The 17,817-nt window shown below is 47.1% G+C and overlaps 1 protein-coding gene across 2 annotated transcripts in view; it reads left to right on the top strand.

Moving 5' to 3' along the window:
• The window catches only part of TTBK1 (tau tubulin kinase 1), a 104,318-nt gene extending 86,843 nt beyond the window's left edge, over nt 1-17,475 (top strand). For both annotated transcript variants that reach the window (XM_056487795.1, XM_056487796.1), the window contains 2 exons: nt 8,070-9,673; nt 10,418-17,475. In XM_056487795.1, coding sequence (XP_056343770.1) covers nt 8,070-9,673; nt 10,418-10,844 — 2,031 coding nt within the window. In that variant the 3' untranslated portion in view covers nt 10,845-17,475. The remainder of the gene's footprint in view (nt 1-8,069; nt 9,674-10,417) is intronic.
• Nucleotides 17,476-17,817: the final 342 nt, after the last annotated feature.

The raw sequence follows: 17,817 nt of genomic DNA, 5'->3' as shown, positions 1-17,817 counted from the left end.
AGTCCCCTTCAAGCAGGTCTCCAGTATTAAGAGGTTCAGCAGAAGGGATTCCTCAAGCTGCCAGGAGTCCTCATGGATTGCTAGGGACAGAAGATTTGCAGAACCTGTGGAAGTTCGTCTCAGGGGAAAGGCAGCAGGGAGATGGAGGGGACGCAGCCTGCTGTAGCTTTAAAGGCAGTACTGTGTAGGGATCCATTTGGAAGGATGTAGTTGACTAAAGGGATCCAAAGCTTGTTTTCCTCGAGTCTTTTTATTCTTCCTTATTTAATCCCTTTAGAGCATAAGGTCAAGCCCTTTTTGTACTGCAATAACACTGTAATATATGCTTGCACTAATTCTTCTGGTATACCAAGCATGCAAGACCAATTTAAAGCTTTTTTTTCAGAAGAAAAAGACTGTATTATTGTGTATATAGAAATACTGAGAGAGAATTGGAATTCTGTCTCCTGTATAAAAGCATGCATTGATTACCTGTATGTAGATCATGCTGTAAATGCTGCAGAGTACTGTAAAATCCTACACTTGAAACCACAATGAACAGGCAATGTCATAAAAAACAAATGAAACAGAAGCTGTGCAATGGATTTTGTGCCTTTTTTAAATCCATGTATGTTAATCCAGACAATCGGGAAAAAAAAAAAAAAGAAAAAACAAACAAAAAAAAAGGTTGTATACTACCAAAACCTTATTAAAGAATCAAAGGCAGCATCTTGTTGATGGCTGGGCTTTTTATTTGCTTGCTTTCTTTGTTTCTCTACTTCCTTTGCTCTGGGAAGGTGTCCCCTGCTCATCCTTGGGTATGTGGGAACACTGCACAGGGAGTTGTGTGGTAGAACAGTGGGAGTTCCATTAGTGCTTATGGATGTGATCACTAAAAACTTGCAGTTAAGACACATCTGGGAATAGAAACAAAGTTATGTTAGAGATGTGTTTTATGTACTTTGGGAAGGTCATAGTGTGATTTCAGTTCAAGGCATGTGAAGGCTCTGGTACCTGTGGAAAGGGTGGTGGAAACTTCCCTCATGCAGAAGAATCACAAGACTCCAGTTCCTCAAAGGCAGAGAGCAGTTTGTGCAGGCAGGTGATGGTCTAGGAGGAAGAGCCTGGATAAGGCTGTGGTCTGAGACACAGAGGGTTGTGCAGTGTGTGAGTCCCCTTTTCTCCTGTGATTTCTGTGTAGGGTCAGGAAGGATTCTTCTGAGTCTGCCTTTAGCAAGGTCCAAACCTTATCTTCTCCATGCTTGAAGTGTGTTTTAGTTTGCCTCTGAGAGGCTGCCAGCGTGTTGCAGATTTGTATGTGTGTCAGGCTCTGCAGAAGGATCCAGTGATGCCATGGTTTAGAGCATGGTCAGAAACAGAAGAGTGGATAGAAGAAGTGCAACATTTCCTGAATTTATGTGAGATAAATGTTGTGAAGGTTTTTTTTCCTGTACCTGGCTGAGTTTTGCTTACAAGAGATGGGAGAGAAAAAAATCTCAAATTCTAAAGTAAAAGGGAAAATTTATTAGGCTTATACAGGTAACAGTTCTCTTTTCCCTTTTCCCCATATCAGTGCAGAGCTGCTTAGGAGAGCAGGCTTTTCTGGAGGACACTAAGCCCACTCTGTACCATGGGTTGCATTAAGGGTATGGAAATTTTGACAGAAAATAAACCCGCATGTCCTCAGGTCCAGCAGGTCCTCAGAGATCAGGGAGCTGGATGTGGCTGGTTTAATTGCTAATTGCTAATTATTCCCAGTTCAGCACTGTGAGTCTAGCTGAGTTCAAGAAGAACTTTCACAGGCACAGATTCACAGAGAGTGTGGTCTTGACACTGGGTCTGATTGCATTCAATAAGAACTCGATCACAAATTCACAGATCACAAATTCACAAATAATGCAATTTATCAATACTATAGATCTGGCCAAGTTAAGTAAGAACTTCCACAATTCAGATTAATGGATGGTGCTTTTTCTTTGCCCCAGTGCCCCCCTTCTTTTATACAATAATTTTTGGTGCTTTCCAAAGGGATGGAACAATCACATGTTGTAGCTGAGATTTTGGTGACTGTCATCATATATGTTGCATTAGTCAATGCTTTGATTTGTCCGGTGAGGTTATATAATGTCATTTTATCTTGGAATGCTGTCAGCTGGGGTGTGGAAATAGATTGAAGAGCCCACCCCAGTGCAGGTCCATTAGTCACAAATATCTTGTTAGTAAAGACAAGCTGGTGGAGCTGACCACATGGCCAAGAGAGGGAACAAAGAAAAGAAAAAGCATGACACGGCAACTGAGCCTTCGCAATTACAGATCTCCCTCTTTCTCTAAAAAGAGACCAACGAGGAACAGGGACAAAACCAAAAATCATGAAAGTACCATTTCTTATTGTCCAAAACCAAAAGTCAATGCTGCCAGGATGCTTGCTCTACACCCAACAGGGGCTCTCCTGGCAGTGGCAGTTCCATCAGCAGTGGTGGCTGGAGCTGGGGCAGCAGCAGGAACTTGTGGAGAGAGAGAGGGGTGTCTGACTTTCTGGGATATCCTGGGCAGCAGCAGTGAAAATGTCCAAGGAAAATGTCCTCCCCAGCTCCAGAAACAGGGATTTCTTCCAGCAAGAGTAGCCAAAATTATGTTAGGAAATTCTCTAAAGCCCAGAAAGAAAACAAAAGAGGGCTTCTGCCTTGTGCAGGCTCTGAGAACCTGCCCCAGGCAACTCTCTTGGCAGCCCGGGGAGAAACAAGAAAGAGAGCACAGTGTGCCTGTCCCTGTCTTTTAAAGCAGTTATAAACTTGGGAAGGTTGGCATAGGAAAGATGGAATACAAGACAAAATTTTTTGGATTACCCAGGACACACGTATTGTCACTGGTCTTGTGACTCCCTTTTGATTTGTCCACACACACCACTGTTGTAAGAGGCTGCTTCCTCCAAAGATGGCAAAGTGTCAATAAACCCAGTGTGTGTTGGCATCACTGTCCCTCAGCAGACCATGCTCCATCACTGCTGAGCCACTTGGTGTGCCCCAGAAAGGTATGCCTAGCTCTGAACAAATCATTTCAGGCCTGGTGTCATTGTTAGTCAAAAAAGAACAGACACCACATTGTGGCACTCTCCAAACCCTTGGAATATGCATTCCTCATGGTATATTAGTACCCCTGTCCTGAGGATGATGATAAATCATATCAATCATTTCCCTATTAGTCTTAAATATTAATAGTGGGTCAGGGTTGTTGCAGTTCCATGTGGCTGTGCCACTTCAAAATCTATTTTCCTTAGTTCCCCAAGTCAGATTTGTGTGGGTTTTTTCACATGATCTCCCAAGTTTTGGTCAAATCCATAGTTAATATTTCCCAAGAACCGGTGAGCTGGGAGACTGAGGGAGATGAACATGCAGTGCTTTAAGTAAAAAAAAAAAGCTTGGATTAACTGCAGCATGAGATTTGAAGTGAGACCTGAACTTCCATCTTGTAATGCAACCCCTTGAAGCATTTGACAGGACCATTAGCTTGGAGATATTATGGCATGTGAAATATCCATCAGATTTCTTCCTCTTTGGATCAGTCTTGAACCATCATGGCTATGAAACCTGAGCCATTCCCACTCTGAATTTCCCAGGAGGGGGAGTGTGCTGAACCATTCTTTCATAATTCCACTGATACCTCTCAGATAGACAAACAGCTATAGGTTCCTGAGCAGTGCCTGCAGGTGACACCGAACCCTTATGAACATCTGGGAGGTGGGAAGGTCCCCTCATGATCACACGCTATCCTCTCTTCTTGTGTTCTGCCTGTTTCACAGGGAGACCAACTCTTTTCAAGATCAGAGCACCTCATTTTGGTATTAGTGAAAGAGTGGGAGCTAAACTCCCGTGGTGTCTCCACCCATTCTGGCCCCTTTGGCATAGATTACAATGAGACCTGTGCCAAATGAATCCTCGTTCTATGTGAACAAGGTCAGTTGGGTGTATGGGACACGGTTGTAGGAACAATCTCAGTTCACTTACTAACAATTCTAATACATTCATGTGCAGTTACATCATTCCCACGATTTTCCTTTCCTCAGTAGTCCATAAAGAGGTCAAGCAATAATGAAAACAAGGTCAAGGAGGGGAATTATGAAAAGTATGTCCTTCACATCTAGGGTAGCCACCCAAATATGAGCAGCCCCTGTGGCAGTGTCTCCATCTTGGACAATGTTTGGAACTGCAGCAGTTGAAGTTGCAGTATTAGCAAAAAACTGTTGACAATCCATGATGAAATACCACTATTGGCTTGTTTACTGGCCACACTGGTGAATTATAAAGCAAGTGATGCCTCTTTTTTCCAAATCTGTCATCACCCAGTTCTCATGAGTGCTACTCTTGGTAGGGGGCACTCCTTTACATTCATGAACTTGGAAGAGGGCAGTGGTATTGATGTTTCTAATAGCTTGGTAAGTTTTGCAGACCCTGAATTGTCCCACATTCTTTCAGATTTTACTGTCTCTGGCAACCCAGTTCCCTTCTGTTGTGAAACTCCACAGAGTTCCATCTGGGAGTTTCTAGGTTTGCCCTTAAAGTAGGTAAAGTCCTAAAATATTTGTTTGGGCAGCACTCACAAGCACTTCAACCTTAGTTAATAATCTAAGACAAGTTTTATTACGGGACAGAGTATTAAAAGGGTGAAATGTACAGACTTGGTGAGGAGCACTTGCTCAGACACATGTAATGCCATAGGCATTCCTGGACAAGTGACCAACAAGTCAAGAGAGAGTCAGGAATGGAGATCTGAGGCCAAACAGGAAAATGTAGCTGCCTTAGCTCATGGCAGAGTTCCTGCTCACAGGAGAGCGAACCTGACAGAGGGCTGCCAAGATCTGACATGAGGAGAGGCTGAGAAATCTGGGTTTGTTCTGCCTTAAAAAGAGGACTGGTGTGGCATCTTATTTCCTTGAGCTGCCTGATGGAGGAAGATGCCATACTCTTCTCAGAGATGCACAAGGAAAGGATGAGATGTTATGGACAAAAGTTGCATGAAAGGGAAGTTAGATATAGGAATTAGGTAATAAACCCCCCACCTTTTCTACCATGAAGAGCCTCAAACTCTAGGAGAGGGTCCCAAAGAGGTTGTGGGGTTTCCATCCTTGGAGGTACTTAAAACTCAGCTGGAGACGGCCCAGCACAGCCAGCTCTAAGTTGGTCCTGCATGAGGGGTGGTTGGAGCAGAGATCTTCAGAGGCTCCTTATATCTTTTTATTCTACAGTTTTAAGATACAGGCTAAGCCTCTCCACTTCTGATGTTCTGACATCTTTCCTCAGTTCCTCCCCATTAGTACAACAAAGCAGAAAATTTCTTCTCTGGCCTTTGGGGAATAATCCTAGAGCAGCAGAGTGTCATGAAGTACGGAAGACACATAATGGCTGTCAAGACAGAATCCAAGTTTCTCTAGGGAGGGGTTCAAACTGGGAACACCTTGTTCAGCAGAATTTCTTGTAGTGGATATTTGTTCTTTGAACTTTCTCTGTGGTGAATTTACAAGTGGCAAAGCAGTGCATGTCTCGGACTGTTTTAAGGAATGTGTTCTGGCAGTTTTGGGGTACTGCATGCAGCAGGTTAAGCAGTCCAAGTCTCCCAAAGGTTGAAGCAAAGCAGTCACTGTTGTGCTTGAGGTGCAGTGTCAGTACAGGGAAGTAGAAAATACATGGAGAAATTGAAATGACAGACAGAAAGGTAGTTCATTTACCAAATACTGCAAGAAATTTGTAGAAATAGAAGTACATGGAATTTAGAAAGTATCTACAGCATGAGTCAATGGTAGCAAAGGGGCACTACAGAACAAGAAATAAAGAAATAGAGCTACTATTTTTCTTACAGCAACACCTTGCTGTCCAGCTCCATGTCATACATTATTGCTTAGAGCAACCTCATCTCAGAAAAACTTCCAATGTCTTACAAGGGAAAAGCTATTGAGGAAAGAGGATTTGCTGGAGACAGGGCTGCTGGTGGGGCAAACTGCAGGGCAAAGAAACCATATCTCTGGCCTACATAGGATGTGCTCTGCAGTGTTGGATTCAGCTCACCTTGACCACAGAGCAGAAGAGATGACGCAAGCCAAGGGCTGGGAAGAGATTTGAAGGTCTCCACAGGTGCATATTTCACTCTGCAAAGAAAAACAGAAGTTTTTCCATCTGCATCATTAAACATGGCATCTAGAAAATAGTGTGAGGTAGAGCAGCAGAGAAACTGTTGTTGGGGTTGTGGAGCTCTTTCCAGTGGGAGGCTCAGCACAAGGCAAGATGTTGGTCAGGTCCCATTCGCACTGGGGAAGTCCATGTTTGTTTAGGATTCCAGGAGTAGCACAGTGGATGTATTTCTTGGGAAAAACAAACCCAGCCAACATGCATCATCCAATCCTAGGCTGTTGAATGAACCAATTTCCAAGAAATGCCTGAAGGAAGAAGCCACATGGGTAATTTCCTTTGCAAAGGGTGGTTACCAATCCAAGTTCCACATCTGCCATCCTGATACAAAAGGTAGAGTGGGTCAGTGAAAGCCCAAACCAGGCTAATACAGGGCCATCTTCAGGGCCAGGCTCCAGCTTTAAGAGAAAGAAAGAGGAGCAGCGTCGGATTCCAGAGGTATTGCCAAAACCAGTCTGCGTTTTAAATTATAAGATATAAAAAGAACTATTAACTGGGTAACAACTTACCACCATGCAGAACAGCTTGATGCTGCCCACCAACCTATTTGAAATGTCTCTGTTGTACAGAAGCATAAAAACAGTGCATTTTCCAGGCTCAGCACATGCAGATTTCCAGCACAATTTTTAATTGTGCCATTGGACTGAAAAGCTACTGAGGGCTTTTTCTCCCCAGTAGAGACAAAAAGATCCATTCCCAGGGGCAGGTAAATGTGATAGCTGTTAGCAGCTCTGGAGCTCACATGGTTAAGTGGGTGCATGTTTAGTTGTGTAGCCTAAATATCCTCTGGCACTGTCAAATGCTGCTGGAAAATGCAGATGTTTGGAGCCCTATGTTCATGATTAGGACTTTTCAAGGGTAACATTATTGACCAGTTGATTTTATGGAGAAGTTACAGTTTGCAAGCCCTAACAGAAGTGTGCTGTAAATTATTTGGTTTTAAATCCATTCTGCAGAGTGGTGCTGATGTGATTTTCATTTGCAACTGATTGTTAATTAGGCCATGCTTGACAGGCATTTCCTATTTATTTTGACCTTGTTTGGTCAAGTGTGTGCATGTGTGTGTGAGCTACTGTTTTTCTGTAGGATCATTTGCAATCATTTCAAAGCCTGCTACTGCCACAGGCTGCTGCTGGAGAAACAGTGCCCCCACCTCCTGCCTGTCTGCCCTTCACTTCTCCTGGTTGGACACCCCAGGGTCTGATAATGACACTTTATGTGCCAGCTTTCATGACTTGCTGACGATTTTAGTGGAAGCAGAAGCCTGCTTCCAGAGACAGAATGAGGAGTTGCTACAGGGATGTGGGAGCAGAAGGAGGGATGGATGGTGCACCAGGAGAACACAGTAGCACTACAAGTGTTACTGCCACGGGGACAATGGTGGATGGTAATGGAAAGTGATCGGGAAACTTTTCTAGCCCAAAGGTGCCCCTTGAGTTCACTGTGGCCTGGGAATAAAAGGAAGTTGCTAAGTGGTTCCAGTAAGGAAGGAGTGATTATGCAAATATATAAATTCTGAAATAAATATGTAAATGCTGAAGAAGATTGAGAAATTTGAAAACAATTCTGAGGAATTGCTTGAAAATGGTTCTGTTAGGTCCAGGTTAAAGACTGCTATGCTGGTTTTACATGGCCTTAACTAAGACAACTGCTAACAGGAACTTCTTTGGCACATTCTTTTTTTCCTTCATTGATAATTATCTGTGAATCTCTCTAAAGTTTGTATGAATCAATGATGGAGTGATGACTGCTCAGGCATGTATTTTGGAAGTGTGATGGATTAGATGCTTTCCATGGATTTTTCCTGCTGCTGTTCATCCTAATGTCTTTCCTGTTCATCCTAATGTCTTCTCTGTCAATGCTGTGTCTGAATACTAACCCTCTTCTTTTGTCACATTTGTCTTCCTGCAGGCATACATGCTGAAGTCATTTGAAATGAACGGCCTTCCCAAGGCAGTCCCTTTAAGTTTGCCTTACCAAGACTTCAGAAAAGATATGTGCAATTACTGGGAAAAGCCTAAGTTATCCCAGCGGAAAAAGAAAGTTGATTTCTCAAATATTGTCTTGACTGCTCCTTGCAAACCTCTGGAACATTATCTGGAAATGAATGGAAAAGAGGAGCAGGAGAAGGAGGAAGAAGAGGAGGAAGACTACGAGGAGGAGGAAGATGAGCAGGATGAGAGGGAGGAGGAAGAGGAGGGCAATGAGATTGACATGCACAGTGATTCCAGCAGTGACTTGAGTCAGAAAAGCACGGAGCGCAGCCAGGAGTGCGCACCGTCCACACTCCTGGCTGATGACCAGAAGGGGTCCAAGGGTCGAGCATCCACTGCTGATGGGGACCTGGAGCTGGAGGAAGGCTCAAAAACGTTAGTGCTGTTTTCACCAGGTGATCTGAAAAAGTCTCCAGTGGCTGCAGATTTACCTCCAGAAGTTGATCTGGGCACTCTTGCTGCACTGACACCCCAGAGCGAGCGGCCGCAGCCCATGGGGAGCCAGCTGGATGTGTCTGAGCCAGGGACCCTGTCCTCAGTCCTTAAGTCTGAACCAAAGCCTCCCGTGGCAGTGGCTACAGCTTCTTCCCCATTCACCAAAGTGGAGCGCACCTTTGTTCACATCGCCGAGAAGACCCACCTGAATGTGATGTCTTCCAGTGGGCAGCTGATGCGGCATGAGGAGTGCTGCCCCCTGGGACAGCTCGAGGAGGTCATAGTCAAGAAGGAGCTGGAGCACCACGACCTGGTGCTGCTGGAGAACGGAAGCATTCACTCCGGGCTGGAAGAGGCAGACATGGAGAGCTGCGCACTGTCAGCCAACCCTGTCAAGACCACCTCGGAGACCGTGGGGGAGCAGCCAGCCCTTTCCAATGGCATGCCAAAGCTTCCTGAGGATGAGCTCTCCGGCAAAGCGCTGCTCTCTCTGAATTTGGAAGAGCCTGCCAAGGTGGCTACCAGGGAGCCTGGCCTCGAGAAGGCAGCATCAGCAACAGAACACCTGAAGCGAGCAGAGACCCTCCTCGAGACGCCACAGCAGGGCCCCAGGAGGCCGCTGGACTCCAGGTACAGAAGCCGGATACCCATTTTGTTCTCTGAGGAGGACACTGGCTCAGACCTTTCAAATTCACTCTCAGCCAAAGAAAGGCTTTATAAGAGGGCAAAGCAGCCTGACCTGGCTCGCCTGGTGATGGAGAAGAGACAGAGCCGCCTCCTCTGGTTGGCCTCAGGCGCCTCCTCCTCGGCCTCGTCCAGTGACGAGCAGCGGCGAGCCTCCGAAACCCTGTCAGCCACCGGTTCTGAGGAGGACACCCATGACTCCGATGACTCCATCCCACGGAAGGGAGAGAAGAAGGCTGCACTGCTGGGGAAAGAAGAGAGAGCCGTAAGCACAAGGAGCAGAATTCCTCGTCCCATCGTGCCAGTGAAAACACTGCTGGAGGTGGCAAGGTCGGAGAGCTCTGTGGCTGCTGCAGTGGCAGGGCTGGGCAGCTCCCCACAGGATGCAGATGCTGCCTGCAGGTAAGACCAAAATGGTGAGAAATGCAAAGAGCTGGGCTTGTTGAGGAGACACAGACAGGGCTTTGCTTGCCTCCTTTACTCAGCTTGAATGCATACTCCATCTTTGTTTCTTACAGTCATTTCAGCCTGCAGGTGTGTGAAATACTCACCTCTCTCCCTTCTTCTTTTAAAGACTCTCTTTGCTTGCCCCGTCTTTGAGAGGTTTCCTCTTACAAGCCCTTTCACTTGATCTGATAATAGCAGATGCTCCCAGAGCTGAGCTGGGGTTTTGCAGCACAGCCATGACGGCAGGGAGACCTGGCCTCCTGCCCTGGCTGTTGAGATTAGAGCTGCAAGGGCAGCAAGGCTGCCAGCTAGGATTGCCTCAGTTGGTTTATCTTTCATCACAGTTACTGTCAGAGGCCAACTGGTGCAATCCAACTCATGCCCACATTCCCAAATTTTATCTCCTGCCTTGGAAGAGGTTGCTGCATCCATTCTGCATATTAAGGAGAGTCCCAGATACCATGCCTGCATGTTGACTCAGAGAGTGATGGAGGATTAAGGCAAACACTTAGCAGCTAACTGCATTGAGTTACAGGGTGAGGTTCAGCTGGGGCCCCATCTGGTTCAAAGCATAGGGTCTGCCATCCTGGTGCTGGAGATTCCTTGTAATTGCCTGGCAACGTTCATGCCAATCCTGCCAGGAGCCCAAGAGTCCCGTGCAAAATTCCCCTTCATTCTCCCTGTTTTCTTCCTCTGCAGGCTTCAGACACAGAGCCCAGCTGGAAGCATCCCATACGAGGGCCAAACAACACAGGTACAAAGTCGGCTTCCTTCGTCACCAAGTTCCACTTATCTTCCTCCACGGAGCAGCTCGCAGAGGTCCGGTGGTGCATCCCCTCGGAGCCCTGTCATTCTTTCCAGGAACCCCAGTACTTCCCCCAGAAGCCAGCTGCTGACTCGGAGGGAAAGTCCTTCTCCCTGCCGGCAGCATAAACCAGGGACTGCTCCTCAGCGAGTTCCTCCTTCCCCCCGACCTCAGCCCTCAGCTCAGGCCCCAGGGCCTACAGGAGATTCCCTGCCATCTCCCTGCGTGGCCAAAAAACGACAAAGAGGAAAAACCCAGACTCAAAGTCCAGCTACCAAAGGAAAGCAGGTGTCCCCGGAAAGTAAGGCAGCTGCCAGATAATGACCTTCTCCTGCGAGCCCAGCAGACTGGGTAACTTCACGTATAGTACACAATTGAGCTGCTGCAGCACAGCCTTCCATGCTGGACCCACGAGTGTATAGCAGTAGCTGTACTTGAATGCTTCACTCACTCTCACCCCACACCGCAATCAGCTGCCACAGGCCTGGCAGCCTCCGAGCCACGGAGCCTTTCCAAGGGAGACACCCAGCCCACAGATCACGCTTGCTAATGCACAGCACCCAACTGTGACCCAGGCAGCCTGCCCAGAGCCTGACCTGCCTCCCTCCCCAGGGATTCCCCTCTCTCCTAGCAATACCAGTCCACAACATTGGCTCCAGCTGTGGAAAGAGGAGCAGAGGTGACAAGAGCAAGGCCTGCTAAAGAGGGAGGATCTGTCCTGCAGGCAGCTCCTTCCTTTCTCCTTGCTGGGAAAACACCAGCCTTGGTCGCCCATCACCATCTCCTTGAGTGTTGGCTCACCTCCCACCACCTGTTAGCAAGGGATTGCCACTATCTTATTCAAGAGGGATGGATGTATCCTTGTGTGCTGAGATAAGAGAAGGGGTAAGGAGGAGAGGGCTCTTCTGTCCTTTCCAGAGATGCCTCGACAGGTAGGAATTAGGAGACAGGCAGACCTTGCTGGATGCTCCTACCTGCTCCGGTATGTCCCACAGAGGAGGCTGTCTAGCATTGCTCCTCAGACACTGCTGCTGTTTGAGTGTTGTGAGTGCTTAGGTGGAAGTAGGGATGTGTTGGCAGCTTGCTGGGAAATCAAGAGCTCTTGCTAATTAATGTAGAAGGGAGCACACTGCAGCCACTTCTGTCACAAATACCTAACTGTGATCTGTGGACATCATATCCCCCAGCAAGGGTGGTTCCTGTCAGCCTGAGCATGGTTGGTGCCACAGACTTGTAGTCCACCAAACACAGCTCCATCATGAAGATGTGAATAGTCACTGGATGCCTTTAGCCTGAGTGCCCCTTGCACCTGAATTCCTTGTGTTTTATTGTCACGCTCTTGGTGTTTGTGAATTTTGGTACTGTGGTTGAAAGTTCTTCTACAGGTCAGGGTGGGAAATTATTACCCTGTAGTATACCCCAAAACCTGCTGCTTTGCAATGAGAGGTTTGCTGCCATGCCATGGCCACATGCATTTCTATCTGAGGGGACAGTGGGTTGAGTGGCAGAGGTGGGGTTTATGCCTTTTCCTTAGTGCTCACCTCTGCCACACGTTGAGGATGAACAATGTGAACATAAAAGCAAGGGCTGTGCTCTTCAAGTAATATTATCTGAGCACAAGCTTGACACTCAGCTAGAGCTAAATCAACCGTTTAACCCCCAGACTAATTAGGAAGGCTTGAAAGTAAAAGCAAGGAGGACTGATACTTGTCTGATCTTGATGAGATCTTGAAGTGGACAAAATTTCCCCCACGCCTCACAGGAGAAAACACTGCAGACCCAAATACTTTGTGCTTCACACCATTATCATGCCTAAAAGAGGCTTTGCATAAGGCAGAACAAAAATACAGCTGCTCTGTACACCCATTCTTGTAGTTGCAACTACCTGCAAATATTTACCATTTACAGACAACAAAGCTTGACAGAGGAATCTGAACAGTAGTAATAAGCTTGATTCATTTGAACATGAATGCAGACAGTCACACTGGTGGCCATCAAGTTCAAGGAATCCTGAAGCTGCTCATATCTACAGGAGTCCTGGAAAGGAGTATGAGGGCTGTGACAGGGTGGCTGGGAGAAAAGGGTACTCCTTGCACACCTGAATAGGGAAATGCGTAGAAACAGGAGACAGGAATTATCTCTTCATATGGCAGTCTCAGTGTTGCTAACACTAAGAATTTATTTCACCTAACTCAAAGTGTTTTCCATTGATGTGGTTCACCCTGGTCGAGTAAGCAGCACAGCTTAGTTGGAAAACATACCCTCATCTTTGCAGAGCAGCACTGGGAACTCAGAGTGAGCTCAGTCTGTGGTCTGATGGACTGAGCTGATGTTCTAATCAAAAGCAGCATCCCTCCAAGTTCCACCTGCTTTGTTGCACAGTTCCACCACATTTACACTGCAGCAGCTGTTTGATAAAGTGGCTGGAAATGCTGATCCAGCACAACACAAACTGCTGATTTGCCAATTTGGTTTTCATCTGGTTCATTTCATCACTCTGGTTCACCATTTGGTCACACAACAAAGAAGGACACACAGAGACTGTGACCACTTCTTCTGGTGGCATTATAACTTTCTCTGAGTTTGAAGTGTGGGTCAGACTAGAACCTAAGTACATGCTGCAGGTTTAGAAACCAGAAAACAGAATAAACTCAAAGACACATCCTTTGCAGAAGTATAAATCATAATGGACTCCTATTAATTTATTGGAGGTCTATTAATTTTAGAGTGCTCAGGTGGTAAGACTTGGTTGTGAAGCCTTTACCAGATGGTCCATCCAGGTCTTAATTAACATGCCGAAATGATATTGAATGAGCTTTGAAAGAGGACTACAGGACTATTAACAGGATTAGCAAACCTGCCTCATCATGGAAAACCAATAAAGCATAATCAGTGTATTTGTTCAGGAAAAAGTTTAAAGGACAGTTTTCTATGGCCCTATGCCAGGAAGGAAGCTCCAGGGCAGAGACAAGGCTGGGTTGGACAGAGCATCCTGCCTGATCTAGTGGCAGGTGTCCCTGCCCATGGCAGGGGGGGCTGAAACTGGATTATCTTTAAGGTCTCTTCCAACTCAAACCATTCTATGATTCTGTGATCTTCCTCTGGCACATGAAAGCAGAGAAGTCAGAGCAGCCAAGAACAGCAGATGAAGAAATCAGGCAGGCTTTTAATTGTGAAGCAACCATCCAGTGAAGTATTTCACAGGATTATGAGGACTTTTTCTTATTAAAAGGTTTCTGTGAAACTGAGCTGTCTTCTAAGAGGTCTGTCTACCATGACCCAACCACAAGAAGCAGGTGGGATTCTGGTGACACCAAGGTATCAATCTCTCTCTCTGGTGCAGTGGATTCCTGGTCCCACCAGGATACATGCCAAACTAGTATATACTGGAGAGCTGATTGACAGGTCCCAAAGGTTTCAGAAAGCAAGGGAAAGATGGCCAGCACAGAAAATAACACAGTTCACAGTGTTGTTTGACAGGGCTAGGCTGAGGATGCAGCTGAGTCTGTAGAGATCTGAGACCAGCATGAGTTGCTGGTCTCCTCACAGTTGTGCTACCAGACTCCCTGCACAACCCTGCTTCCCAGCTTTCCCTGGCATGGAGGGCAGCAGGAGAGTGCATCAGCAGTGTGGTGTGCCCCAGGTCCTATTCTCCTGGATGGCGGTGCTCCCATCCAGGGCAGCAGCACACACAGTTTCCTCTGGATCCTCTCTTCTTCTGCTGCCCTGCAGGAAAGTTGAAAGGGCACCTGCCACAGCTGGAGCAAACGTGTGAGGACAAGAGGGGATGAGACCTGTAATGTTAAGGGAGAAGTTGGGTGGTTGAGGAATGCCAGAGGATCTGGTCTGGCAGCACAGGGCATGGTGGCTGTTACATCCCAGAAAGATGGGAGAGGCAAGACCTTGTTGTTGTCTGCTGTGAGTCTTGTGCAAGCTCTGTCAAGCCTTGAGGATACATAGGGCTGCTCAAGCACTGCTGGGGGTGCGGCCATGTCCTTGCAGGTGATTGTGTGTTTTGAGGGAACTCCTGGGACAGGCCAGCACTGTTCCTTCATCTGTGCATTCATCTGCATGGGTAGGGAGAGACAGGTCTTGTTCATGTGCGTTGGGACTACAAGAATCTTTGGGACTGCCTGGTGTCGTGCTGAGTGCTGAGATGGCCCCAGATGGCAGGTGAGAAGGAGCCTATGGCTGGCCAGGAGCTGCCTGCAAAGAAACATGGATACAGGATGGATGTGCCAAGTGGGGAATCTGAAAGGCAGTTCTCAGCACTAAGCCAGTGTGGCAATGGGTTATATGAGCAGAGGGAGAAAAAGGACAGATGGCACCAGTCAGATTGATACTGTGGAGAGGCTCACACACACGGATGGATGGAGCTGCTTAAGTGATTTGTCTGGCTGGCAGCACAGGCACTTCTGCTTGCCTTGGTGCAAAAGCTGTTTTGGTAGCAAATATCTCCGGGTTAGTTGTGCTAAGTTGTGAGAGGCAGGAGACTTTGTCTGCCTTTTTTTAAGTAAAGAATATTATAATATATACATTATTATAATAATATAAGTAGCGACCATTATATATAGAGACTAAAAGGATCCTGCCACCTTCAGAGAAGCCTCATCTGTGACTTCAGATGTGTGCAGGCTGACTGTGACTGACTGATGTGTGCAGTGAATGTGGATGGGGGAACAGGGTACCACTCTACCAAAGTGTAGAGTGTGTCAGCTGTGAGGCTCCACCTACCTGAGCATGAACCAAGGCCAAAACATGCCAGCCTGGGTGGGTGACAGCTGTCAGCTGTCCTGTTTGCCAGCAGACCTGCAGCAGCTGCTGGAACGACACACAGCTCTGTGGGGCATGGATCAGGATCTGGAGCGTCGCTGTTCACGTGGCTGCCGCTGGCTAACACAAGCACTGCGAGTTTGGTGGTGAAACATTTGGATCCAAAGCAGGTTGTGTTGGGGAAAGGAAATCTTTCACATTTCTCCTTTACAACAAAGAGGTGTTTCTCACTGTAGATCCTGTGTAAGAAGACGATCACTGACAGCCTGGGCAGCTCCTGTAGCAGCTTAGTGGTCCCTCAGCACACTTCTTTCTTCTCAGTTCATTGACCCACAGCATGATCCCAGTATTCCACATGCACAGACACCAATGCCCACCTAAGGCCTTGCCCCACACATCAGTCACCTGCAGTTAAATTAATCCTGTGAACACAGTAAGTCCCATTGCGGACATAATGAGTTTGGTATCAAATGAGTTTCTTCTGGCTGGACTGAAACATGCCCATGCTCCAGCAGTGCTAGGCTGGTTTGACAAAGCCCACAGGGACCACCTGAGAGTTTGCAAACACTTTTTTGGTTCCATCTGTTTCCCAGCTACTCCTGCACCTCCACATGAGGAAGAGAGCTTGGGCTGCTGTTCAGGCCCTTTCCTGGTGTGGCATGTGCCTGTAACTGGGCTGCTGGGTGGGAGCCTGTGGGCTCACTGTGTGCTGGCTCCTGAGGTCCTCTGCAGAACCCCCAGGGGCTCTGCTCTTCAGCAGCAGCAGCAGGTGCTGCATTCCAAGGGACTGGGACTGGGACTGGGACTGGGACTGGGACTGGGACTGGGACTGGGACTGGGACTGGGACTGGGACTGGGACTGTGCTAGCAGGGGCAGCAGAGCCAGCTGATGTTAAGACCTCCATGAGCATTGGGGTTGGTAGCTTTGTGAGGGAATAGCTCTGCCTGCAGGCTGAGGTGAGCTGTGATCCCAAGTACAGCCAGAATCCCATGAAATGACAGTGATTTATACACTATCACTCTCCTGTCGCTTCATTCCTAAGGTAGCTCCTCCAGCAAATCTCGTGTTCAAAGTCACTGTATGTTCCCTCCAAGTCAGTCCCCTTCTGCCTGGGGGGTTGAAGCCCTCCTGAATTCTGCAGAGCCTGAGGCAGACTTGGCCATCAACCTATGCAACAGGTCATGCCCCATGCAGGCCAGTGTGCTGGGTCATAAGGAGGAACATTATCCCTTTTATTTCTGGAGCTGCAAATGGCTGGAATGCAGGTTTAAAGTAAACTGATGCCCTCTGTGCTGAAAGGACGAAGCTACTAAAGAAAATCCAGAGCTGGGTTCCTGGTAGGGACCAAGATAATTCCACCTGCTCTTAGCTCCTGTACCAGAGGGGGCTCAGAGGCGAGAGCTCTGCTTTGGGGAAGATACTGCAGAACTGGTACTCCTCAGCAGCTGCTCTGGCTTGGCCCATATTGTCCCACCTGGAGTGCCGGGAGCTCTGGCACAGGTTCCCTGGAGAAGGCTAGGGCTGATGTTTCCTTGGGAATGCACAGCACAGGCTGGGGACCATCCCTGCCTGTGGGATGGGATGAGCTCTGCAGGACATGGGGGTACCCCTGCGTGTGAAACCTGTGTCAGCAGGACTGCTGTGCTATGGGATCTGCTGCTTCTTCTCCAGACAGGAATTGGAGCTGGAAACACAAGATAATTTTATATATCTCCCTTTAAGACAATAGCATTTGACTGTACACTCAGACGTTGTTCCTGGCACATCGATGTTTTCCTTCGCCTCTGGCACACCCTGGAGACAGGACTTCTGCTCCATGGTACTGCCTGCCTGGAAATGTGACTGAATCCCAAGGCTAAATCTCTCTACATATCTTCTTTGCATTCTTTAGGAAAGCAGCTGAAGAATGTTTACACACTGCAAACAGAATGTAGGACACCGACTGAGGAACCACAATCTGGTTCAACTGCATGGCAAATTTCTTGGCCATAAAATCTGGCATGCATCACAGAAGCCCTATGTACAGACCCACCTGGCATTTGTCTTAATTTCAGATCACAACTTTAAAAATAATAAACTATTATGCCATTTCTTGTTCATATCAGACACAGTTGGCATTAGATTTGTTATTAAAAGGGGATTCTGGATCATGTCATTAAAAGCCTGTCTACCTTTTCATTGGTGTCTTCTCCCATTTATTCGTGTTGCAAGACATGTTCCTTTACCATGAACCTTGTTTACAGCCTGCAGGCAGCAGGCTCAGCCATCCACTCCCAAAACAGCAGTTGTCAGAGAGAAAAGCCTACTTTTTTAACAACAACAACAAAAAAAAAAAAAAAAGAAAAAAGAAAAAAAAGAAAATATGCTTTTGCAAAGTCTAGATGCCACAGTTAAGATGCCACATTTGTAGACATATTGGACTTGCACATTAATATGTGGGAAGTGGAGCAAAAGCAAACAAGTAACTTGGCATGGTTTGACTTTTAATAATCTCTGACCATCTGATGTTTAAGCTGAGGG

Source organism: Oenanthe melanoleuca, chromosome 3 (assembly GCF_029582105.1).
Source record: "Oenanthe melanoleuca isolate GR-GAL-2019-014 chromosome 3, OMel1.0, whole genome shotgun sequence".
NCBI classification, from domain to species: Eukaryota; Metazoa; Chordata; class Aves; order Passeriformes; family Muscicapidae; genus Oenanthe; species Oenanthe melanoleuca.
This window is presented reverse-complemented; position numbering and strand designations above follow the sequence as displayed.